At 43.5% G+C, this 27,284-nt stretch overlaps 1 protein-coding gene across 3 annotated transcripts in view; it reads left to right on the top strand.

Moving 5' to 3' along the window:
- Positions 1–8,043: 8,043 nt before the first annotated feature.
- EGFLAM (EGF like, fibronectin type III and laminin G domains) overlaps positions 8,044–27,284 on the top strand; it is a 76,177-nt gene continuing 56,936 nt past the window's right edge. Inside the window, exons 1-2 of one of the 3 annotated variants that reach the window (XM_049794327.1) lie at positions 8,044–8,158; positions 26,290–26,399. In XM_049794327.1, the coding sequence (XP_049650284.1) occupies positions 8,044–8,158; positions 26,290–26,399 (225 nt within the window). Of the gene's footprint in view, positions 8,159–26,286; positions 26,400–27,284 lie in introns of all 3 variants that reach the window. The other 2 variants (XM_049794326.1, XM_049794328.1) reach the window with 2 other exon arrangements.

The following is a 27,284-nucleotide window of genomic DNA, read 5'->3' as shown; positions in this document are numbered from 1 at the left end:
ACAAAAGAAGCCTGTATTGGGCAATACATCATTTCCCCAACACCCCCACGCCTGCAAATACTGAATATGTAATATTTGGTGCTAGCAAGTTTTCTGAGTGTCTAAAGCAACACTTAGATTTGTAAAAGAGCTCATTTCTTCCTTCTGCTGCTTTTCATCACATTTGCCATAGGTCCGAAGTCTGGCAAGAACTGACTTGTTAACCAGAAGAGAAGAACATGCTCCATTAAATCACCAGGAATTAAACTGGCAAATATTTACCTGTCTGAGATGAGGCGGTGAGAGGCGAGAGATGCATAACAATATACTTGGATTCTTAGGTGAGAATTTTTTGGAATTTGGGTCTTTGTGCCCCTGTTGTTTCTTTGTGAGCTGAATAAGGGATAACATAAAGAATTCTCTGATCTCAAAACAGTACTTCCTCCACCTTACCAAAACCTAGCAAAAGAAGATAGGAGAAGGAAATAAAAGTTATTAAAACTGGTATCTATAAATCCGCAAACAACTCTGACAGAAATAATAACAACTTTCTCATAAACCACGGGTGTAAGGTTTGGCTTTTACAAGCTACCACTCATGTTGCTAGCCCTACTTCCAAACAGCTCCTTGTGCTTACGCATCTGCCCTTCTTGAGGTTACATTTACTCAGATTGAGTGATCTTTCGAGCTTACCTTAGGCATTTGTAGCATACTGGCATCCTACTCCATGACCAAAGTGCTGGAAAATTATTTGATATACAAGTAAGAAACACTATTAGTTATAAAAAGAAGTTTGCAGGATACAACTCTAGGATTTGAACACATAGACTACAACATCCATTTTGGAGTGCTGGCACAAAAGAATAATTATGCTTACTGCTAATCACATTTATTTTAAATTTTAAACAAAGTAATAAAGTTGGCCTGCAAGGGGAAGAAAGGAACATTAAATGCTTATCCAGTATAATCCTATTATTTTAACATTGTAATGCATACTAATTCTTAATTATAAATCTATTGCTGATGCTTGGCAAAGTGTCATCCTGTGACTAATAAAAATGTATAATGTGCTAGGAAAGAACACTTTACAACATGATAAATACTAATGTGGCATAAAAAAGTGAAAACGAATGAGGGCACAAGAGTGAGAAAACAAAGAGGAATGCAGTGTTTTATACCGGCCAGGTGACTGCAGGGCTATGACTATTATTTACCTGGTTGCCCGTCATCCCCCCATTCCTCCCTTTTGTTCTCAGCGTTTTCTTGTTGCATGCTCAAAAGTTTTTAGGCACAACAAAGATTCCTATGTTACCTATTTGTGTGTAGAACAACTGGTCTCAACTGGGGTTTGTAAGTCCTGATATAGTACAAGTAAGCAGTGAAATGTACTTAATAAAAATAGCCTGGAATACAGTAGGAAGCAGGGAGATTGGGGGACAGAGCTGACAGCATAAAGAAAAAGGACTGTAAAGACTCTCATCCGATGCAGATGCGGTCAGTAGAGGCCCTTCTCTGTAGCACAGTTATCACTTGCAGATGTGAGGGCTGCTCATGTGTATTGACTTTCTGGCTATGCCACAGCCAATCCGTATGAGAGACAGTGGAGGAGAGAAAGACTCTGAGTTCTTCGAAAGTATAATAGGCCTAAACTGGTGAATAAAGTCTGGTGAATAAATATATGGCAAATATTTATTGATGTGACAAGACACAAAACTGATGCTGCTTTGTTTGGGTTTGTTGTATTTTCAGCATTTAATATGTATAAATGTGTAGTATGTCTCTGATGTATAGCTGTTTCTATATTAAAATATGAGTAAATGGCAGGCAGAGTTTGTTTTGCTTTTTTGCCTGACGTGAGTTAGATCTAGGCTCCGTAGACTGTCTGATGGAAAAAGGGAGAGGGCAAGAGCCTTGAAGGCTCAGTTCAGACCCAGATCTAAAATAAGTAGGTGGTGTCAGAAGTTAAGAACCTAATAGGATAAACTCATCCCTTCACCATTTCAGGGTAGTTTAAATTTACATTAACCTTTATGTGTTTTCTAATAATATCCTAGAGAAAGAACCCTACCAACTCTGTAGGGAAACTAGAGTTTCCATGACCCCTGCTCCTTCAGTCTGTTGGGCAGCCTGAACTTCCTTCCTGAACTGCTCAGGTGTTCACTGGCTGTAGGGCTACTTTTTCGTGTGCATAAAGCTGCTCTAAGTATGTGTTGTAGACTTCTCTGGTGCCCTAGGTACTAAAATGCTCTTAAATAGTCCCAATTACCAACCTCCATGCAATCAGAAACAGGTCTATGCAAGACACTCTACTTCATTAAGCCAGAGGGAAACAGTGTATACAGAAGAGTTATGACTTTAGATGGCATATAGTAATACACACTCCATGCACACCTACAGCATTTTGTAAGTGATAAATGAAATAATAAGTGTGAACTGCCATTATATCGGGAGTTAATTAATTATTTGGGGTTTTTACCAAATTATTTATTAAGAAGATTAGTGGAAGCACCAAATACATGCATCCACAAAACGTTACTGTTTTCTAATTAAATTCTAATAAGATACAAATTACTGTGATTTGTTCGTTAGTGCTATAAAACTAAATGTGACCTGCTAAAATAAAGTTTTCTGGTTTTAAGTGACATTTACATTTCTGAGTTTTGTATTTGAAAACTGGTAAGTAATGGTCCTTCTATTTTCCATAAATCTATGAATTTACTAAAGTCAATAAAAAGATCCTCACTTCTATATAATTCTATATATCACGTATATAGATTGATATAACTCGTAGTCAGTATCTCATGTTGGAATTAATATCAGGATGGTAAAATAGGTAGAATGACCTTGGCATACTAAAAGGACCTTAAAAAGTCAAGAATTTATGCACTTCTTTCAAGAGGAACTTATAAAAAATTCCTGACAAAAATCTATAGTGGATTATGGATGAATTGACACCATGCCACATATTTAGAATTTGTATTTTTAAAAGTTGCATATGATTAAGGAAAAAAAAAAGAGGGAGAACAACAACATTTTTGAGGCTTTATTTAAAGAGAGAAAAATCAATTCTTCCTAATTATGTAATTGTACGGATTCCTAATTTCCTAAACTGAGTCCTACATTGTCATCATAAAAAGAACTATCAAGGTGTAAAATATCCCATTTCATCATAGATGCCTCCATTTTTGTACTTCTACCGCAAAAGACTTCTTCAGTGGTTTTCTTTTAATCTTATTCTGGACTAACTGTGTCCACATATGGAGCTGCTCTGGAAAATGCTATGAATTTACACACTTCCTTTATCCCAAATATCTTTCAAGTGAAGACATGCCCCAAGGCAAAGACATTGCTTTTTTTTCCCCCCATGAATCACAGTGGAAAAGCCTGCTAACCCCACTGGCCAGACTCCTACGCTCTCCAGTTTCTCTGTCTGCTCACTTAACTGCCCACAGAGAAAGGCTTTCTCACTATTACCGAATAGTTTTGGGGCACACACCCTGCTTTACCTCCTTCCACAGCAAACTGCTTCCTTGGTGATTTATTGTAAAATCAGGTGTTGAAAATAATTGTGGGAATCTATTTTTTGCTATGAATAATGGTTTACATATCCACTAAAACCACTTTGTTTCATCATGAGACTTGATGTGCCAACTATGAAATTTACCCCCAAAATGAAGTCATGTTACACTGGACCTCCAAAACCTGAAAGAGAGGCTATGGCCATGTTTGAACATCTGGTGCTTGATGTTCATACCTATTTTTATCTTTTCAAAGGAAAGGCATGGCTTTTGATTTCAGCACTTCCGATTCACGCGTGACATACCAGTGTGATGCAGTTGCAGGCTGAATCAAGTCAACCCTTCTGGATGTAGAGCTTTTAGAGGGGTCTGGGTACACAAAGTATGAGATAGTGTTTCTCCTGCCTGTTCAGGACATCATTCCTTGCATTCCTGTTCCTCTGTGCACATGTGTTGCCTCTTAAAGAAGAGATATGAAGGAAAACCCCCGTGCTCTCTGTTGTATCCCATTACTTCCCAGAGTAAGACACTATGTGGACTGGAGCCTGATTCCCTCTCATAGCTACAGTATGGGAGAAAGGATGGAATATTTGACCTGAACACCAGTCTACCATATCCAAATTCATGCGCTGGCTTAGTAAGCACCTTTCCCAGTGGAGTACATTCAGCAGGTAATGATGGAAAACTGCCTCCACCACCACTAGGGCCCTGGGCTTATGGACTTCCAAAAGATTGTGTCTCAGACTTTATCAACAGCTATATACAACCACTGGTGAACCAGGAACACGATGGACAGTTTACAGATCTACGTACTCAGAGCAAAAAAATTTCATCGCTGGCATAGAGATGGCTCTGAGGCTGGATCCAATCACAGACCACTGATTAGAACTGAATCCAGACAAAACAAATTTCAGGTAAGGACAAGGACAAGCAACTGGATGAATACACAGCCATGCTGTGATGTTAGTAACAACCATGTTCCTCTGGCACAGTCCTCCACGATAGAGGTAATTTTTTTCATCTGTAAGAGGATGATGTATCTCAGAAGCTGGTCTAAGACTGGGGAATGAATCCCTCCCAAAATCAGCACTGTCAGAAGTACCTCATACACTTCACTCGTCTCACCTTCTCCCAGATCAATGAACAGCAAGGCGTACATTTATCTTTTAACCCTAATTCTAAGTTTTAATTCTAGATACTCCGCTAAAATGCTTCTGCCTCTGGAGAGAGCTTGCAATAACAAATGTGTGCCAAGTGTTATTCATGCTAATCAGTACGCTGCTGCAAGACAACCAGGGACTATGCCAACGAGGAGAGTGTAAAAACCTTACCAGTGAGAAAGCTGCTGGGATTCATTCTCTTATTTAGAGGGAATTCAGTGGGCTTGTGGTGGATTACCTTTGTTGGTAGGGTTTTCAAGAAGAGCACCTGTCCATACACCCAGAACTGAATATCCCACTCTATCCTAGCAGAAGGCAAGTTTCCAGCTTGCATGGCTGCAGAGATAATCTTCCAAAACCGTAATTAAAATTACAAAATCTGTCTGAATCTTACAGCTGCCTGAAACTCAGCAGTATGAACTTTTGTGATCCTATCAATTTGGCCTCAACATGTCCAGCTACTACTTAATCACAGATTACTTTGGATAGATAGATAAGTGTACGTGAGAGAGAAGACAAACTACAGTGGCCAATATGAGTGCTGTCAGAAAAGAAAGTCAGAGGAAAGAAGACTATGCTGGTTTTCGCTGAGGTGGAGTCAATTTTCTTCATAGTAGCTAGTATGGGGCTGTGTTTTGGATTTGTGCTGACAACAGTGTTGATTATGCCGAGATATTTTCATTACTGCTGAGCAGTGCTTACACAGAGTCAAAGCCTTTTCTCCTCCTCACCCCACCCCACCAGTGAGCAGGCTGAGGGTGCACAAAATGTTGGGAGGGGACACAGCTGGGACAGCTGACCCTGACTGACCAGAGGGGTATTCCAGACCATAGGACATCATGCTCAGCATACAAAGCTGGGGGGATGTTTGAAGTGATGGTGTTTACCTTCCCAAGTCACCGTTACGTGTGATGGAGCCCTGCTTTCCTGGAGATGGCTGAACACCTGCCTGCCCATGGGAAGTGGTGAGTGAATTCCTGGGTTTGCTTTGCTTGTGTGCGCAGCTTTTGCTTTACCTATTAAATCGTCTTTATCTCGGCCCATGAGTTTTCTCACTTTTACCTTTCTGATTCTCTCCCCCATCCCACTGGGGGGGACGTAAGTGAGCAGCTGCGTGGTGCTTACTTGCTGGCTGGGGTTAAACCATGACAAAGACATAGATATAGAGTGAAAGAAAGAAGGAAGGAGATCAAGGAAGAAGAAAAGCACTAATAATGTATTTGATGTCAGCACACTGTACAAATAACAATTGCTTGGACCATATGTAAATGACAGACTTAGCGTTTCTCCACACCTGGCCATGATCTTTCTGCCTGCCATCTTTGACCAGTGGGTGAGCAGTCCCATGTGACTTGTGGGCAAGTGTGGTGTCCAGACTTTATTCTCTACCTTGTGAACTGCAGTTTCACAACGCACTAGAGTCCCTAACCTTGACGGGAATTCCTGCCATGGGCCCTGCACTTCTCTGACACGTAGTGCAATTCCTCTGGCTCTGCAAAGGCAGGCTGATAAGGGTGCGAGAGAGACACCACTGGCATCTCAAATACGCTAACGGAACTACTCCTCATCTCTAATTCCTGCAGCCTCAAGCGTGCTCTCCCAGTGGGGATCACTCCAAAACTCACATGCTGCCTTTTCTAAGAGGAACAGTTTTCCGTCTCCTTGCCTTGTCCCTGAGGAACATGAGGGCTGTCCTCTCCACCATCTCCTGTGAGGACTTTGATTTCCCCCTCCAACTTCTTCCCGAGGTACTTGCAATGCTTTTACAGGATATGGGCTCCAGCTCCATTCCTCTGATCTTCTGTCCAAAAGGACTTCATCACCATTTCCTTGTCTCCTCTCGTACCTCAAAAGGGTGCAGCTTTCCTTATTTTCCTGTCTCAGCATTGTTCCCGCAGAGACACAGCTTTTCTTCTGATCTCCTCCTGGTTTTTTCCCCATGTCATAAAATTACAGCCTGGAACTCATCGAACAGAGTATCAGTGTTACAAATTTAATAAAATTCAAAAAGGGACTGTATAAACACATGTAATTTGTATAGACTTCCGACCCACTCAAAGTTATCAAAGTGAACAGCAAAACAAACAAATGAAGCTGATTTCCAAAACAAAGCCCACGCAAACCCTCAGGACACAACAGCCCTGATGCTTCAGGATTTAAACTGATCTCTAACTAACCGAGATTAGGATGAGACCTAAAGCAGAGGGCAGATAATCCCACATCGGCCTAATACAAAGTTCCTTGCACCTTCCTCTGTCTGTTGAATTTCAAAGATGGGGTACTGGACCGAACGGATTTGGTCTTTTGTCCCACCAGTGCTCTATTGCTCTGAAGGAATGCTGTGGGCTCCTTCTTGCTCGTCCCTTCCTGTTTCTTCGTGGGATCCTCAAACTCCGCAGCTTCCCCTTGCCTTCCTCCCCCACTCCTCCCCATCCCCTCTAATCTCCACAGGGGCTTCTATATTAGGCTGAGTGGCTGGATAGGTCTCAGCCTCCATCTGGGGGGATTAAACTCAATTTATCCTCTTAACTCCGCAACAACTTCCTCGCTGAATCGTCTCCCCAGCTTCGCCTTCAGCCCAGCACTTGGCTACCACTTCAGCCCCGTCCCTCCAGGGGAAACCAGGGGAAAAAAAGGACAAAACCCTGAACCCGAGTGTCAATGCCGATGCCCCGTGGGGAGAGTAGCAGCCGAGTGGGGGTCCCTCAGGACGGGGGCGGGGGCAGGTGGGGGGTGGGGTGGGGGTGGGGGTGGGAGGATGTGTGTGTGTGCCAGGACATCCCCTTTCGCAGGGGGAGGGCAGGGATGGGCAGGGGGTCCCCGCTGGGGAAGGGGTGACAGACGCACCGCCCCACGGTGCCCGGGGAGGTCCCGAGTGTCCACCCCGCGGGCAGGACCGGCCTGCCGAGGGCGCACCGCCGTCACGGGGGTGTCCCGGCAGGGGACGCCCGGACCCCTCCATCAGGGCCGGGGCCGGGGGCTGCGGCGCCCCGCGGGGGAGGTGCCGAGCCGTGCCCAGCGCCGCCGCGCCCGCCCCACGGGCGGCGGTAATCCCATCAAAGGGCCGGACCCAGCCTCCTCCCCCCTTCCCTTCCCTTCCTTCCCTTCCTCTCCCTTCCCTTCCCTTCCCTTCCCTTCCTTCCCTCCCCGTCCCTGCCCGCCGCGGGTGCAAGCCCCGCTCCGCTCCGGCCCCGCTCCGGCTCCGCTCCCCCGCCCGGCTGCCGCCCAGAGGGGACGCGCGGGAGCGGCGGCGGCGGCGGCGGCGGCGGCGTCGGCGGCGGTTCCCCTCGCCCGCGGCCACCGGCACCCACCCACCCACACCCACCCACCCACCCACCCACCGGCACCCAGCCGAGTTCGGGCGGCGGCGGGGGAACGCGGCGCACATGGAGGTGCCGGGCCGCTGCCACCGCCGCTGCCGCCGCCTGGCCTCGCTGCTGCTCCTGGCTTCGTGCTTGGGCTGCGCGGCCGTGGCGCGGAGGAGCATCCCCCGCCGGCAAGGTAGGGCGGGCGGCGGGGCCGGGGTGGTGGTGGTGGTGGGGGGTGCCCCTTCAGCGCCGCGCTGGCGCCCGGCAAAGTTTCGCCTCCCTTTAAAACCGGCGTTGCCGCGGGGCGGCGGGGTGGCTGGGGGGCGTGTGTGTGTGTGTGTGTGCGTGTGCGTGTGCGTGTGCGTGTGCGTGTGCGTGTGCGTGTGCGTGTGTGTGTGTGTGTGTGTGTGTGTGTGTGTGTGTGTGTGTGTTGGGGGTGGGGGGCACACACACGGCAGACGGCAGCGGGACCGGGATCCATTTTTCTCTGGCATCTTACACCCAGTGCCGGTGGGTTCGCTCAAGTTACGGACCAGGACCCGGCTGCTGCTGCTGCTGCTGCTGCTGCTGCTGCTGCTGCTGCGAAGGAAGGAAGGAAGGAAGGAATCGGCAAAATGTTTTTACCCGTTTTTCCCTGGAGCCTGCAACCTGTGGTGCTGCGTGAGCGGAGTTAGGAGCCGGGCGAACCTCTGTGCCCGTCGGGGGTTTCCTGCCGGCAAGGCTGTGCTTCGGCTGGGAGTGACATTTATGTGTGTGGTAGCGAGCAACCTAAGACATACGGTAGTAAACGTGGAAGGGAAACGGCTAGGGACGCAATAGTTTAATCCAAAAAAAATATAGTTATTCCATACCAAGCGTGATGTGGGGTGCTTCAAGGTGCTGCTTCTGGCTGAGCGTTGCCTGTGACCTGCCGGAGAGTTAGTTCCCACGGCTGCCGCGCGGTTTTGCGGGTTGATCTGGGCGGTGGTACGTGGTCCTTAGTGGCTGAAAGTTGAAATCCTGGACTCTGAGCAGCTTTTACAGCCCCTGCAGTCTGCAGCGTATGAAACAGTAACGTAAAATGCAAACAGTGAGATGGGATGCAGTGCGCGGTGAGGTCTGACGCTCTGCGTACTTAAAAAATTGCGGTGCTTAGAGAAAATATTGACACCCAGGACGGTTTCAAACACTGAGGCTATCCTGGAGTTTTCGAGGCCAACACCGGTATTTATCACTAACTTCACCGGTGTCAGATCAATGGAAAGTATAAGAAGTTTAGTAAATGCTGCCTCAGCTCACAAAGTGTTTGCAGGATCAGACCCTTTTTGTACATATTCCACAGTGTTAGAAGATTTGTATCACTGTTTTTTTGAATCAGTATTGTGCTTTCTCTTGCTCGGGGTGGGGGGGGCGGGGGGGGAAGTGCCTGTACAGTTGGAAACTTAATACTTAAATACAGCCTGAGCTTAAAGCCCTTACTGGACAGATGGCTAATTTTACTGGTCTGACCTTGTCTCTTAGGGATCTAGTCCCATGATCCTTGGTTATCATAATAGTTACCATTAAGTACTTGAGGGAATTAGATAGGCAGTAGTTGTGAATGACATGATTAGTAACTTGCATTAAAATACTAGGTATGTGAGGTTGGGGATGGAAATGTGTAAATATTTTTAAAGATTCCTCTACTGTACTGGTGTACTAGTTTCCCCTAATTATGGCACAATGACAGACCTAGTGGAAATGTATTCCTATGCGTTGAATTTAAACAGTTTAATACTTGGAAACAAATTATTTGTAGTACTGTGGAGGAGATTAATTAATTTGATACCATTGTGTGTACATTAGTTTTGTTAGCTACACATTTTATGTAAGTTTTTTTATAATTTACATTGTTTCAGGGTCACTGACTGATTCATTCAGTTGTTCCTTTACTTTTTTTGCTGTATAAGAAGTAGCCAGTTTTATATGGGAACGATTTTTTCAAAATATGTGCAAACATTTGAAAATCCACTTCTAGCAAGATTTGAAGAGGGAAATCCCTCAGACAGTTTGTGTGCAGCAATATACAATTTAAATCCCACCTGCATTCTGCCAAGGGCTATTGGAATCGTGGGCTTCCAAGAATCGTGTCGCTGGGTCCCTACTGTGAAATGTTGCTGTCAAAATACTGAGAACAGGTATAGTTCCAGGTAGCTCACATCTCTGCCTTGTTCTGCAGCATATCACATGTCGGGCGGTTAAGAGTGAAAGGGAACTGTCATTTACTTGCATATTCAAAAGTGGTGAATGAAGAATAGATAAGATAGTAAGAAGTTCCTTAAGATTTTTTTTTTTTCCTTTCACTTTGCCCTTTTAATAGCAATAGAAGTGAGACTTGTACAGGAATTGTAACTGAGGTGAAAGCAAATGGTTGTATTGAGCAAGAAGTGATAAAACTAGTTCATCTTCAATAACGGGAACTGATTGGGAGGTCCTGTGGATCAAAAGGAAAAAAAAAGTCAAATGAATCTCCATTTTTCCAGGTTTTTTGTTCAGGGCTCACCTTACAAGCATCAATTCTGTAATCCCAAGAAAGCAGCAGAATGAGAAAGCTGTCTGTGAAGTTAAAAATAAAGTGTATAGTAAAATGGCCACACATGCAACTTCTTAAATTAAACTTCAGGGGAAAAAAGCTGTCATGCTCAAATTTGAAACATTCTGACGACTGCTAAACTCTTTTGAACATTTATTTACAGTTACATGGTACATTTGCTGGAGACAAGGAGATGGGATGACGGACACCTTGGGAAGGGCTTAAAAACAAATCCTTAGACACCATGTTGTGAATAGCATAGTTGGGAACAGATTAGGCTGGGATTCTTTAAATCTTGTAGTCCCAGAAGCTGGCACTTGTCCTGCTGCTTTCACATTGTTTTCTTGCTTTTGCCTTCTGCAAAGGCACAGATACTCACTGCTTCTGTTTCAAGTTTCAGTCAACTGGTTGAAGCCTGGAAAGCTTAAACCTAGCCCCCAGTGTGTAATACTACTACTAATATAAACACAATAATATTGAATTTTAATGGTTCTGTGATTTTAGAGGATTATAGGGGAAAGAGCCGGCCACTTAGCTGGTTTTCCATGGATGTTCATGGCATGAACTTGTTGCACTATACTGCATTGTTACTTTTTTAGTATCAGAGTGTAATGTTCCAATGCCCTGTAAAATATTAAAACTGTTGAGTTGGTCTGCATGGAGAAAATAAAAGATGTATATCTGATGCTTAGGAATACTCCCCCCCCCCCCCCCCCCCCAATATATTATGCTTGCCAACTAATATAAACAAAGAATTGGGCTTGTATTGTATCTATTTCCCAGATGTCCATAATGGTAGACATCAGTGGCTTTGTGTGTAAATGCTGGAGGAATCAGACCAGTTAAATTCTGAAGACTTTACAAGAGTGTAGCACTCAATATCAGGGCCAGGCTCTTGAAAGAGCCCAGCTCCCTGGTCAGCACTACAGTAAATGACTTTTTTTCCCAAGAACTTGGCTCTGTGATTCTTGAATTCTTTAGAAAATCTGGCTATAATAAAAGCTGCTGGATGTGGAAGACTTTTGAAAGTCTAGCCCTATTTAGGTATCAAAATAGGTCAAACTACCTTGAAAATCAGGTCTACAGATAGGGAAAATGTAGCGATCTTTGGGAAGGAGGCTGCTTATTTGAGTTTTTTAAATATTACAATTTTTGGAACAACAATAGAATAAGTTGTAATTTACTGCCATAATAAGTTCTGCATGTAAAACGTGCAAGGGTGAGTGAGGTTGATCTGCTGCTGAATGTGAAGTACCTGCAGAAAGGAACAAATCTGAAGCTGAATGATTCCTAACACGAGGGCTACAGAGCAGGCAGAGACGGTGTGTATCTGTGAGCTACCACTAATAAAGGAGATGTGAATAATTTATATGGGGGAATATTAATGTAATTCTTTTGTTGTTTCAGACATAGGCCAAAACACAGGCTATTAGCTCGCACTGTTCAATGTCTTCAACGCCAATACAATCAACTGAGCGCTAATTATATATTTATTTGCTGTTTATCGCATTTGGGTATGAGGCGTGTCACAACATTGTGTGACATTTTCATTTTGATTGGACTTGCTCTCGTACCTCTGGGGTCCATACTCTGTTACATCCTGCTAGCGCTGATCAATCCTATCACCACCTCGCTTAGGTACGAGCATTCCCCTAATACCCTCTGGGACAGCACTGGGCAGCACTGAATTAGTTCACTTGAGCATGTTACTTAGTATGTCACTGTTCATCACTCATTTTGAAGTATGTTTTCTGATTTTAGTTAGTTTTACATGCAGCAAAACATGTTGTGTCCTTTCCATCCTGCAATCGCTGTCTTCCTCTGTAAAAGGAAACTTTAGGTAAATGTTTTTCTTGGGCACCATTTTGACAATGCTCCCTCTAAAACTCCTATACAGACTCACAACAGCATTCAAAAAGGTAAAATTAGCCAAGAACCTTTTAAAAATTGGTGGAATTATACCTATACCAGATATTGAGGTTCCCAGTGATACTTTGGAGAAGGGGGATTGGTTTAGAGTTAAGGCACTAGAGTGAGCCTTGGAAAATCATTCTGTCCTGAGGCTGTCACAGACTTGCTTTGAGGGTTTGTCAGTCCCTCCCAGGCCAGATTTTCAGTTTTCAAAATGGGGTTAGAGTGGTTTTGTGCTTTTTTTTTTCTTTTCCAACCATGCCACATTAGACAGTAATAGGACTTCTGTAGGGTGCTCAGCACAGATGTACCCCAATTTTAGTCAAGGCTGCTAGGCATAGCCTTAGCATTAATATATAGGTGAATGCCTCCATATTGCCCAGCGTGCCTTGCAGAAAAAAACCACCCTCTTTTTGTCTGACAGACAGACAGTGACACTGGACTCACAGGGCACAGAACTATCTATTGTGTACAGCTCATTAGGAGTGAGCACGTCCTACAATCAGATTCATCTTCTTAAACTGAATGGCAAGGATTCTGAGTGTCAGTCACCCAAAAGACATCCTGAGGAGCAGAAGAGCATCCTGTTGTCTTAAAATGGAAAATTTCAGTGGATGAGTTCTCTTCAGTGCCCCACAAACTCATCAATTAGCTGAGAGTATACTTGGGGTTTTCCCATTCCTCAAATCATGCTTATATTGGGACTCAACCTTATGCCTGATTTCTGCTTATATCTCTTCGATGTGGTCTTACTGAAAATAAAAATAAATTAAAAAAATAGGTGACTAACGTTTTTGCTTCATGGTGGAGACTCAAAACAGGACTGATAGGATGTTTTCACAGCTTTTCTGTCACAATGAAGTGAAACACTAGAATAAATGGTTATAAAAAGTTTTTCTCATATTAAAAAGTTATTAAAATATAGCAAAGATGCCTATGATCTGAGTAAACTACTATGAAGAGGTCTCTGCAGACTTTATTATTTCATATATTAAGGAGTGTACAATTTGGTGCCATGTTTATCGGTGAATGTGCAACAGTGGTCTGTGATCATGTAATAAAAGACTTTTTAAACCACAGGCACACCTGAGACTGTTAGCTATGTGATCTTGAATAAAATTTCCTATGCAAAAAAAAGACCTATCTAAAAAAACCCTACAAACCAAACAAATCCCAAAACCTTTTCTTCATAACTAATTGCAACTGAAGGGAAATACTTTTGGGTAAGAATAGGCAAAATTTGATTTCGTTTTATTTTTATTTAAGATGCTTATACATGAAAACCAAATTAGTTATTTCATATAACGTGAACATCCAAACCACAGCAAAAGAGGAACATTATTTTTTCAAACTTTTCAGAGTCGCTGAGCTGAGAACAAGCACAGCGGAATTCATCTTTGAAAGTAACTGCTTCAGGAGGGCATAAGCCACTGAAAATTGGAGGCTTAGGTGGAAAGCTCCATCACAACCAGGTAACTAACCTAAACCTAGGTAATGATATGGTGTGTGATGATCCATAAAACTCTCCAGGTGAGAGGCATATAGTGTGAAATACACCAAGTGCACACCAGTTCTTCTACCAAGCACAGTGTAACTACACCCAGGAGTAAGGACTACTTATGAAGAAAGCTCCTCAGGCTATTGGCCTCCAATGAAAGAGAAATCTACACAATATTGACCCAGAGAGCCTTTTATTCAAAAGGAAGAGGGCAGCTATGGGGCCGTGGGAGAAACCCTTTCTTCTGTTAATGACTTGTTGGCCACGTAGTTGGATAGTCAAAATGCACTGGCTTTGTTGTCTTAAAAAGGTCTTTCATTCAAGCATTGCCAAAAGTTATCCTAGATAATTTTTAGAGCTAGAAGAGATAAACCATGTGCAGGTGCTAGCATATTCTGCACCTGGCTTTCTGGGTGTATCATCAAGTGGTGATAGGGTGTCTTTCCACTTATATATATTAACCTTATAGTTAATAGACACTTTTTAAATAACAGTGCAGAGAGCTGTCGTGTTAAGAGCAGTTCTTGTGAGAAGTGGACACCAAGTGGTTCTGAGTTTCCCCATGTCCTCAGAGGATGGTCAGGCTGGTGTAACTCACACAGAAAGATCCCCAAGGCTGGAAGAATCTCAAACCAGATTATTCTTCACATGTCCCTCAATTTTTAAAGTCATTTAAAATTGCTGGCACCTGTGAAAATGATCGTACAGTCAAATATCAACACCTGTGTACATTTGGAAGTTGCAATTTGAATCCTCTTTCTAAAATGAGGGAAAATGAGCATCTTGTGAATGTTGAGCACGCTGCTTTCAAATACAGAAATCATTCTGATTCTTCTGATGTGTCAGAGGCATTATTGCACATAAAAAGTTTTAAACCACGACTAGCTTCGTGTTGCTGAGCTCAAAAGCTTCTGAAAAAAATCCTAAGGGCAAAGATTATAGAGAAATTCACTCAAGTTAAATTCTTTCATGCATGAGAAATTTCAACTAGAAGATCATTTTAGGAAAAAACATGAACAAAACCTGTCAAACTGCAAATGATGGAAAGTAAGTGTTTAGGACCAAAACTTTTGTGGTTTAATTAGAGATAGCAGAAGCCAAAATTTGTTACTTCGAACAGAAATATGAGGTCTGTTTCATATTCTGCTTTCTAGATAATCTCAAAAGAAGGCAATGTGTTTCTAAAATAAGCAGGCTTTTTATGAAGATGACTATTTACAGAGATGGTGGCATTGCAGCTGGTACTTCAGCCATGCACAGAGACCAATGTCCTGATGGCATTTTTAGTTCCCGTTCCCGTTTCATGATATTCCCATTCCCACACAAACCCATTGTGTGCAGGTTGCTACTCTTCTCATCTTAATTGAACAGTCATAATGGCAGCGCTATGGTATGGTGAACTATGCAGTCAAGAATTGCAACTCTCTCTATCTATGTGCTAAAGGACTTAGTAGGCTGAGATGAGAACACTCAAGCCATTTACCTCTGTGGAGTTGTAAGGCGAAGTGCTCATAGAGAGGATAGAAGAATAAACCTGCAGAATATAGGGGTTCTTCCAGTCACTTCTGGACAAAGGACTAGGCAGCATCTAAAATGAGCAGAAAGGGAAAAGGAACAAGCTGTTTGAACAAGCTGATGCCAAGAGAAGGGCATGGCTTGCATGGTGAGGCAGCCCTGGTGGGGTCTGGGGCCAAAGGGTTGGACTCTGCAGACTGCAGAAGCTAACATGCCGATGGAGCAGGGAACTCTTTGAGAGGTTTAGGGAGTATTAGATACCGGCTTTGTGGACATCATAACTGTGCCTGGGTCATTTGCTGTTTGTTACCTTACATATTTGATCTTTTTGCTGAGATGTTTTTCCATGCCTCATTGTCTCTTGCAGCTAAGAGGGTTTTGACCCTCCCAGTCATTCTCCCAGCTTTCCCATCCCACTGCTTGTTACTGCTTTCTCTTTGGATACACAGCCGTGCCCCACGCTAAATTAGTGCAGGGATTCAGGTTTTAAAAACACATCTATTTCAGTCACTTAATTGAGACAAAGAATTTCCTCTGTGGTTTTTGGTGATACTGTTGGTGAATAGAGAGCCTTGCTGACTGCAGAAGATAGTGAAATTACCCCATTTTTATGGAGGAACTGAGTCACAGAAGAATTTCCTGTTCCTTGAGAAGATGCCAGATTTCCTCCCTGACCTGGCCTTCAGCAGCCTTTAATAAAATCACAGCTGCAACTGAGGTGGTTTCTCCAGTCAGGTTAGGATCAGCGTGCAGTGGCAGTCCTGGTGGATGTGCCCTTGCAGCAAAAAGGGCAGCAGCATCCCGGGCTGCATCAGGAGGACTCTTGCTAGCAGGTCGAGGGAGGTGATCCTGCCTCTCTACTGAGCACTGGTGAGACACATCTGGAGTACCGGGTCCAGTTCTGGGCTGCCCAGTACAAGAGGAGACATAGACATGCAGAAGTGAGTCCAGCAAAGGGCCACAAAGATGATTAGAGGACTGGAGCATTTCTGGGGAGGCTGAGATGAACAGTTTAGCCTGGAGAGTAAAAGGCTCAGGGGGGACCTTATCAATGTATATAAATATCTGATGGGGGCAGTAATGCAGATGGAGACAGGTTCTTCTCAGAGGTGCTCTGTGACAGGACTGGAGGCAATGGGCACAAACTGAAACGCAGAAAATTTCATTAAATGTAACAAAAAACATTTTTACTGTGAGGGTAACTGACCACTTGCCCAGAGAGGTTGTAGAGTCTCCATACTTGGACATTTTTAAACCCTGTTAGGCAAAGTCTTGAACAACCTGCTACAGTGGAACCTGCTCTGAGCAGGGGTTTGGACTAGGTGATCTCCCGAGGTGTCTTCCAACATCACCCTCTCTGTGATTTTGCAGTGTCATAAGTATCTCTTGAAAATGTCCATTTCAGCCCTTGCTTTTAGCTTCCTTTGATGTATCCTCCATCCTGTCATGGACTGAAAACACCAGCTGGACCAACGGCTCTGCTTTCTACAGAGAAGCGTGTGTTTTCTTTAGTTGTGATCAATATGAAGATGTTTGGTGGAGGTCGCTACCATTTGAGGTGGTGTAGCTGTATGAAGCCTGTGCTGAAATTCCAGGGATAACCAATCTGCACATTTATTTTTGTGGTACTCTGCGGGGCATGACCAGATTGTTTGTGCCCACCAGTAATGAGTTTCCAAACAATTGCTCAGGACTTGTAGGGATTGTGGGAACCCAAGATACTGCATGTCCTGTCCTCACCCTGCACATTTATTGCTTGTCATGTGCTCAGCTTTGTCCTCTTTATACTTTAGTCTTTTTGTCTGTGTGTGTCCATAATGCATGTATGATTGTCAGGTTTTTCTATCTGACCACTTTTCCAGAAGCTCCCCTTGAATTTTGTTTCTTATACCAAGTAAGCTATTTCTTCAAGAGCTCACTTTTGTATGGTGTATCAGCAAGAGAGAAATTTGTAGTAGATAAAGCAAAGAGATTAAGAGAGATGTCAAGAAGAACATTTTTCAAGTAGCATGAACAATTTTGCCATGGTTCCCATTAAAGATAATAAGCTTTGGATAGCAAACACCTGAAAAATAAAAAAGAAATTTCCAGGTTGTTTATCTGGCATTTTTACTGTTTAACTGTCCTTTTTATTTTTTTATATATATATATATGTTATCAATAGAATGAAGCTGTATTTTTTGATAATAAATACAAAGTCTTTCATATGTGGTTCTCTCATGTATTTTACCTGTGTTATAAATGCTCAGAAAAGATAGCAGGCTGACTTTTATCCTTGTTTTTATCATTTCATTTCAGAACAGTAATAGTGTGCTTAGTAGAGCTTACTGTCACCAACAATGCCTAAGACTCAGTTATGAACTTTAAGCACTGTGTGGTCAACTTCGTTTTCCTGTTTCTGCTTCCAATAGTGTTTGGAGTGCCATGTTTTCTGGAGCTTTGATGTTCATGCTTCCTAGCACCTCAGATGCATAACTCATGAGAGAAAAGAGAACAGGCTTTTTTTTTCTGGTGGAAGTGGGTTGAATTCTCTTAGGTGACAACCACATTGGTACAAAAGCGGAGGGATAAGTCCTGGGGTAGGAAGGTGGAGGGAATTGCCTGGGGGGAGAGGGATGGAGGAGTGGAGAGGCGGCAGGGCAGACCAAACTGGGAGACCTTGCCCTTGCTACTGGCCGTGGGCTGCTGCTTTTGCTCCGTGTCAGGGTGAAACTTCACCTCTGGATGACACGGTTTTCCTCGGGTGCAGAGTTTCACCTGCAGCTCACTGGGTCTGTCTCACAGAGGCAGCATGTGCAAACCTGCTGGTTTAGGGCAGCCATGCCACCACACTGGGGCTTTGACAGCTGAAGGACAAGCCTGGTTTTAGGGGTGCGAGTGCTAGATTTTGACTCAGGCTTCCAGGAATGAACCTGAGGTTATTCCAAGATGGAGTGTCTTGGTGGTGCTTTTTACAGGCATGTATACTACATTTATACTGGAAGTGGAAAGCGCTTCCATTAGGAGAAATCTTTCACCCAGCTATCTCAGATGAAGGTACAATGTATGCAGGTATGCACTTGTGTTAGTCAGACTGACCTCTGATCAGTAATTATTAAAAACACTAGCCTCTAAGATTTATCCAGAGTTTGCTCTGTCTGTTCCTCTTGACAAAGGCAAGACAGGTATAAACTAGACCTTTGCTCAGAGATAGTAGTGTCCCCTGCTCTTAATAACCTTCAGCACCAGGAATTCCCCAAAAGGGGTTCCAGTGTGTAACCACTCACAGCTAGAAGTTTCTTTGTATATCTAGTTGTTAAAAATTATTTCAAAAATAAGTTTCTGATTTTCCTTCTCACACCTGGAAGTCACTGTGCACTGTGCAGAGCTCCCATCCGCTCTCCTTTGCTTCTCTGAAGTCTCGGAGCCTTCCTGGGAGCAGAGCTCTGGGGAGGAGTGCAGGGAGGGGAATGGGGCTTCCCACCTCTGCCCTTCTCTTCCGTGATCAGCAGGGCCAAGGCATGCCACTGATATTGCGCCTGTTCTTTTTTAATGGCATTTGCTGTGTTGCACTGTAGCTTAAGTCCTGAGCTTTGCCTCCTTCCTTGCTCTTCCTTGGGCTATAAATACCCTGATGACCGTCACCTCAGATGTACCTGGGGCAGATAGCAGATGCTATATACTGCATCAGGAAAACATCACGTGGGTCCGAGCCTGCTATTATTATAACATTAAGGTTTTGGGGTTCCAGTATTTTTTTTATAGACTAACGGAGATTGGGTTAGTTTCTCCAAAGGTTTGTCCACCATGGTCTGGGTCAAAAACCACGATGCCTCTGTAGGGCCATACTACCTGCAGTCTCTGCACCAGTGCTCACTGTGTCAGTGTGCAGGTGATCCAGCAGATTTCCTCTTGTTGGGATCTAGTGCACTAACAGTGGTAGGTGAGTCATTCAGAGGAATGGCTATCAATATTTCTCCATTTTTTGATTTTTTTTTTTCCATGTTGTTGCTACTCAGGGTGCAGGACCAGGAGAGACTGGCTGAGATTTTCCAGTTTCAAGTCATTGTCCTTTGTAGTTGTTGCGGCTGGGAGATTCTTGATCTCTTACGTACCACTGCTGGGCAGTGGGAGCTGGAAAATACTTCAAAGAGATTAAAAGATGGCACATTTTTTTCATTTAGGATTTCCTGATCTTTTTCAGTTCGTCATGCTGTCTTCATTCCACCATGTTGTTTGCATAACCTCATTCAGACTGTAAAAAGAAGGGAAACAAGAAAAAACCCTATTGTTGTTTATTGTTTTACAAATAAGAATTCCACAAATACGTCAGTGAGAGAGTGAATGGGCTGTAATACACTTTGTTTCACCTCTAGGAGTGGACAGACTTTTTTCTTGAAAGCCACTTTTTCAATGATAAAATGCTATTTCAATAAAACTCATTTTTTTGAATAATTAGTGAACTGAATTAAATAATGTTTGAAACAGAAGAAACCAATGGAATTCCTCTTTGTAGAAAATGTGTTGTTCTGAAGACTTTGATTTAGAATTAGTTTGAATTGTCTTTCATGAGGCTTTTTATTCCTATGTCCTTATATTATGACATGTTAGTAGTGACAGCTGGCATTTCATCAACAAATTTCTCTTGTTTCATGGAACCCAAATAGGAGACACATCAATGTGGAAAATAAGGAATCCTTCAGTCAGTACCTCTTAGCTGTTACCCATACAGATTAAAAGTGAAATAATGAAATTACGATCTCATTTTGTTGGCCTACGCCTATCATTAATAGTAGTGCAGAATATGTAGTATGAAGATTTTAGTTTTCCAAACCACAAACTAGTAAAGATGAAATGAACTATCTGTTTTCCCTTGAACGAATTACCATATTATTGCATGTGGATTGTATCAGTGAATTATCTGTATATTATTTCAGGACCTTTAAGTACCTGTGACTACCTGCATGCCTTGAAACAGCATAAACATCTAAAAAGGAAAAAGAAGATGAAATGTAAATATAATTAAAACTCTAAAAGAAAATTTTCCAACCTCAGTCCTTTCAGATATTCTATTTGTGAATATTTTAAAAAATACTGTTTTCAGTCAATATTGTTTTCATCAAATTTAAAATTTAAATAAGTTTTAAAATTTCCTCTAAAGTAGTAGTACCATGACGAGCTTTATCCAACTCATCCAAAGAGCTCCAGATATGAAGCTTGTGAACATGAGAAATATATTTGTTTTGAAGTTGTTTTTTTCTCATAACTATTCATCACTGTAGTAAGATTTTGGGGTCACTTCATGACTGGAAGGAAGGAGGACCTTGCCTGTGTCTGCATGAGCAGTTTTCTTGCCACAGCTGGAGCAAAGCATCAAGCTGAAGGGGTTGCTCCTGAGGTCTGCACAAGGCCAGTGTGGTTAGGCTGGGAGCAGAGGGTAGATTAATTTGAAGCGTTCCCATCAGGTACCCAAGCTAACTCTGCTTAAAATCACAAGGGTAGACATGGAAGTGACATCTCTGCTGGTGGATTCAGTGATGGAGCATCCCAAGGCACTGGTACATGCTTGGCTGGCCCAGACGGGGGAACATTCCCAGGAGTCACTTTGCCTGTGGCCGCCCTGATGGTAGCCTGTGGGTGTTTAAGTTGTGGGCAGAGCCTGTTGCGTGAAGCAGTGGGACCCACAATGGAAACGACACTTGTATTGATGGGATAAGCTTTTTTACCGTTTGACGTGGTTTAACCCCAGCCAACAACTAAGCACCACGCAGCTGCTCACTCACCTCCCTCACAGCGGGACAGGGGGGATAATCAGAAGGGTAAAAGTGAGAAAACTCCTGGTTTAACAGGTAAAGCAAAAGCCACATGCACAAGCAAAGCGAAACCAGGAATTCACTCACCACTTCCCTTGGGCAGGCAGCTGTTCAGCCATCTCCAGGAAAGCAGGGCTCCATCGCACGGAACGGTGACTTGGGAAGACAAACGCCATCACTCCAAATGTGCCCCCCTTCCTTCTTCTTCCCCCAGCTCTATATGCCGAGCATGACGTCCTATGGTCTGGAATACCCCTCTGGTCAGTAGGGGTCAGCTGTCCCAGCTGTGTCCCCTCCCAACTCCTTGTGCCCCCCCAGCCTGCTCGCTGGTGGGGTGGGGTGAGGAGCAGAAACGGCCTTGACTCCATGTTAAGCGCTGCTCAGCAGTAATGAAAACATCTCTGTTTTATCAACTCTGTTTTCATTACAGATCCAAAACACAGCTCCATACTAGCTACTGTGAAGAAAATTAACTCTACCCCAGTCAAAACCAGCACACTATTTTTAATTTGAGTTGCTTTTCTGAAGAAAAAATTTAAATAATGTTGATTATTTAAAAATGGTAAAATTAACTCCATCTTAGGGAGAGGGGTCATGTATTCTTCAGCTCACTTGGAGAGTTTATTTGGTGGCTTTACTAGTTTAGCAGTTTTTGCTATTTTTAGAAGTACAGAACCAGAGACATCTATAAACAAGAAACAAAATAGCTGTAAGCAGAAAAGTAAATACAATGTTGTCAGTTCAACATTGTTTATCTACAGCCAAATCCTCCTTAACTTCTTGTATTCGATATACTTTTACAATGGATAGTCATAATGTATGTAAGAGTGCTCCCCCTTGATTAATGGCTTCTTTGCATTGGACCAAAGCCATTGGTTCCATTTCTAGTTTTATCAAAGCATTTTGGACAATATTGAACTTTCTTTGTCTGATGGGCTAGAAAGGACAATGGCTGTGTTTGTACAAAATGCTTTTAATTTTATTTTTTAAATAAATTGGTTACTTGTTCTTTTTGATCAGAGCTAATCTCCATGCCTTCTTAGGTATTCACTGGATCCAACTGCAGAGGACATTTGCAGGTGGGATCATCACTGAGGCAGATCTTCAGAGTATCTACAAGTAGTAGATAAGTTGCACCTCCCTTGTCTGCAGGTTTCCATCCTGCAGGCTGCGGAGGGGAGTAGGCTCTGTTGCAGTTTTGCACTGTGCGTGGTGCTACCAGATTAACAGAGATTTCATGCTGAATTTTGAGAAGAGAGGTGTTTCTGACCTGAATTCTAGGAGGAATTACAAGTACCCGTAGAGTTTTACACTTGAAAACTATTTCTATTTTTTATAGTCTAAACATGACCTTTGACACGTAACTGTTTAGACTACTTTTAATATCCATTTTTAGCGTGCCTAATGCATGATGTTCTGTAAAACCTTGCAGAATACCTCAAGTACACATTTATCTCAAAATAATTTTTTAGTCCAACAGCGGATGTATTGCAACAGTTGTGACCAGCTGACAAACTGCTTTGATACAGTGCTGCAGCAGGACTCTTTCCAAGCCATGACATCTGCTGCACCTCAGTGGCACAAACATTGCTCGTGTTGGGTCACGCAGTCACTTTGTCACGGTTGCGAAGGGAAAGTTCAGTCCAAAAATGGACATTTTTTACTTTCTGCTGGGTTGTGTGAAATTTGGACTCTGGCAACCAGAAGTGACTCTGAATCCCCAGGCGCATGTCAATAAGCTGCGAAGGCAGGAGCGGTGGCTGCGGAGGAGTGCGGGGACTGGCCACGCTGCATGAGATGCTCCTCTCTGCCCTGCCCTCTACCCTCCCCAAGAAACGACTCTGTGCATGGGACAGGGCTGGCCCGGGTTTTCCTTTTCCTTTTGGCTCCTGGTTTAACGCAGGAGGCAGCACGGTCCCTGGCAGGGTGAGCACCGCCTGCCTCCTCGTCTCGTGGTTTTGGCACGGGGAGAGCGGGATGCAGCGGGGCAGTGAGCGCATCCTGCACACTCCCCAAACCATCATTTGACCGCTGAGCATCATCTGAGACTGCTGGCAAAGACAGTGCTAGGTGACGATGGTGCTTACGCTTGGTTCCCAAGCACACCTCCAGCCACTGTCTTTGTTGTGTTAGGAGAATTCCCTGACTTCTAGGGAGAATTAAACAAGGAGGATGGAAATACAGACCTCTCCCACTCCTTGCTTTCATTTTCCCTGGCTTGAGCTTGTATTTACTCCACCAGTGACAATTGATAGGCCAGTGTAACTGAGGTCAGTATTTGGCTCTCTGTGTTTCTTTCATCATCTGCAAAATGGAGATAGTAGTGTTTAGTAGGGCTGGGTGAATAATTCATGGTGTGGCTCCTTATTAAACAGATGTTGCCTTTCCGTTTGCAGATAGTCTGTAAATGGATTGGATTTTTTTCAAATTTATTTGTTGTTCCAAATTATTTACCAAATTCTTTCTGTAAATAATTTTATTGTCCTGTAGTGCATTCAGAATATGAATTTGAAGCCTGCCTTATATAAGTATTTGACATTGCTGGTTAAAATTTGTTATTTCAGCAACTATGCCTCCCAGCAAACTTTTGTCTCAGAGAGACTCCCTGGAAAGTAATACAAGGATGGCAAGAAAATGTTAAGAGTGAATGTTCAGGGGTATTCTTTTTCCTGTACTACTGATGCAGCTCTAATAGTAATCTGCCTCACTGGGTGTTGTGAAGATTGGAAAGGCGTTTTCCAAATGTGAAATGCTGCTTAAGCAGACAGTGATATCCCAGCCCTGGCTGCTCTTCCCTGCCTCTCCTTTTGGTAGGAGGTCGTATGTGGTGGTGTATGGTCCAGCTACTGCTGAATGCAAGGCAGCCAGGGTCCATGAGACTAAGTCTGTGCTAATAAAGAAAATGGGTGAGGCCCCAGAGAGCAAGTATCATAGCATTGTTTGGCTTTCATCCATATGGCTGGACTCCTTTACTTCCCAAAAGATGTCCATACTGACTTACGGTTTGTGAGCTGTGCTATGCTCCAAACCATTCCTGGGAGACTTTCCTAGGAGGCTGAACCTGTGCCACAGACTGTACAGGCAGTATGGATATGTGGATGTCCCTGTCTTTGGGTCCCAGATAGTTTCCAGCATCTCAGAAACATATTTAAAAGCCTAGGGGTTGCTCAGTGGCATTGCTTGGAGCACTGGGTGGTTATTTGTTTACCTGAAGATCCACTTAGGATGTGCTTAGCTCCTCTGTGCCCCTTCCCTGGGAGACAGGAGAAGGCAGGCACTGGTGGTGTCCCTGGAAAAGGGGCTGAGAGGGGTTTGCCTCTCCCTGTTTTACCTTCTGGGAAATGCAACAGGCTGGGAGGGAAACTGAGAATCTGGGTGGTGGCCTGTGTTTACGGAGTAGCAGCCTGTTAGGGCAGACTGTACTTGTGCATGCCCCCATTAACTCAGGTTAGATCATTGCAGGTAATGAGGACAATCCATGCAGGTAGAACCCTAAGTATGTTTTCCCTGCTTAATGTGTAAGTGCAGCCCTGTCCTCTTACGGCTAGATGAACTTCTCAGGGATGTTATAATAGTGCATTGGTCTTCAAAAATTCTTTCAAAGTGAACTGATAAGCAAGATCTCTGGGGTGTGTGGAAAATATAAACCACTAGCACACAATGGGTAGTCCCTTTTTCTGAAGGTGTTTTTTTTTTTTTTTTTATCCCCTGCTATGTCATTTCAACAATAAAAGGGAAAAAAAAAAAAAAAAAGTCTTGGTGAGGAGCCATTGCATGCGGTCCTTGTGCGGCCTTGCCCAGGGGACAGTCTGCTGGGAATTTTTTAGGTAAGAATGGCTGAAGCTTCAGCCACAGGGACCAAATGGTGAGAGAAGTTAGGGTCTCTTAAACCTCATTTACATATTTATCATTTTGTGATTACACCTAGCACTGTGCAGGATTTCTTTTAGTGTTGAAGAGAAATAAATAGGTAAAAGGGCCAGAAGAACAGAGTCATCAGTGTTAACAGAGGGATGTGGACCCCGACTGGCCACACTTGCTCACTTAAATTAAGAAACATAAACCAAAAAGTTTTCTAGCGCTGGGAAAATGGAGGGTCATTTTGAAAAGGACCAGAATATCAGTTTTGCCCCTGTTTTAACTACTTGGATATTGATGCTGATTGGCACTGTGCTGAGTTTGTAAGCTGTTGAGTTTTGTATTTAGCTTCAAATCAAATATGTTGGTGGCAGCAACAAGTGTAAATCTGCTGTAGGCTTGCTTCACATCTAAAAATGACATTTACAGTAGCTTGTTTTCACTTGATATTTAGTCAGAGCTAGTGGACAAAAGGGGGGGGAAAAATGATTTCTTAGCCTTTACTTTCATAGGTAAGGGCATGCAAAAAACTGAGGATAGTAAAATTGTCACCTTGAAAAAAATGAAGTTGTTGTTTAAGTGTCTGAATCAGTTCTTTACTAATTACAGTTGTTTGTTAGGTGGGTTTGGTTTCAAGAGCATGAACGATGGTGGTTTGGAGAAGTTGTGTTAAAAATCTTGCTTGGGTTACACAGCAGACACGCTCCTCCACCTACCCTTTCTCAGACAGTAAATGCAGTTGCTGATGTGTTACTAGAGACTTGGAGCTCGGGGTTTCCTTCTTCTCCAGCCTTTTTTTTTTTTTCTTTTTTATTTTTTCCAGTAGTTGAATTAGCCATTGTACTGAAATGCCAACCTGTACCATGTGAAGAGGAAGAGACAGATAGGTGCTGTCAGACCAGTATAGCCCATATAAAAATGCCTTCATCCCACTGCAGCTGGTGAGAGATGGGGTTGATGGTGACAGCACTGAAACCATGATGGCAAGAGATCCTACTGCCATAACCTGCATCTGGAGAGGGGCAGGCAGGTGGAGTGGGAAAAGGTGCACCCAAGTCAAATCTGAGTAGTGGGCTATGTTTGACAGTTTGGAACGAGGGCAGCGCAGGTCTGTTCTTCAAAGTCATACCTGCCTAGTGGCTAAAGGAGAGGTTTTATGTCCGGTGGCTTCTTATACAATGTCATTTTGTTTTAAGCAGATAGGCTGGGGCCTCCTCTTGATATACTGCTGGACTCACTGAACTGCACAGCATTCAGCGTGCAATGGAGGATGCCAAAGCAACATGCGAGCACCATCACGGGATATACAGTAAGTAATCCTCTGTGCTGCTAGTAGAGGATTGCAATACCTTACATGGCCTCAGACTACATATGCAGCATGGTGAAACAAGGAGAGCCCGCTCTTGTAAAAAGTAGTACCATTGCCCAGAAAGCGGTCATGGGACAGTGGGCTTAAACAGATTGAAATGTAACTTTAAGAAACAAGCAGTTTATGTTTTAGAAGCAAGCTATGATGGGAATTTGGGTTGGATACCAAGGGCTTGCAGTGGATATAGATTGCTTTTCTGTTGTAGTTTTCATGCAAGCGTCTTGGTGATCTCTGCAGCTGATAAAACTGTGAAGTAGAGCAGAGCACGTCGATATTACACTGTTCCAGTGAAGGGAGAAGCATGGCCATTCAGATCCTTTGACCTGTACTTCCAGCCTAAGGATTGCTTTACCAGGAATAGCTTTTCCAAACTATACCTCTAAACCTTCCCAGACTGGCAGCAAGTACAGGGGAAGGAGAGTTTCATGATGTCTATTCCCCTGATAGATACTGTACTGCATAGCATCCTTGGGAGGCCAGCCACAGTGACTTTGTTTTATTCCCCCCTACCTCAGTGGCGAATTTCCCTTAAAGAAGTCAAGTGATTTTCCTGTTTTACCCAGCAATTTTATAGGTGAGGCTCTGACCCCTTCCAAGCCTCTGACACATTACCTTCTACCTGTTGGACAAAACAGAATGGCTAGCCTAAACCGGGTACTGTGTTTTAGTGTGCAAGCAGAAAAACAATGAGCAGTAATCTGCCATTCATTCATTTTTATTAGGTATTGCTTTAACAGATATTCCATGGCAATGAACCTCAGTCCCAAAATAGAAGTTAGTCAGTGGGGAATTAGCACCAAAGATGCGGGGTATTGACTAGAATTT

The sequence above is a fragment of the Accipiter gentilis genome, chromosome Z (assembly GCF_929443795.1).
Source record: "Accipiter gentilis chromosome Z, bAccGen1.1, whole genome shotgun sequence".
Classification (NCBI taxonomy): domain Eukaryota; kingdom Metazoa; phylum Chordata; class Aves; order Accipitriformes; family Accipitridae; genus Astur; species Astur gentilis.
The sequence above is the reverse complement of the archived record's forward strand: the minus strand, read 5'-3'. Positions and strand labels throughout refer to the sequence as shown.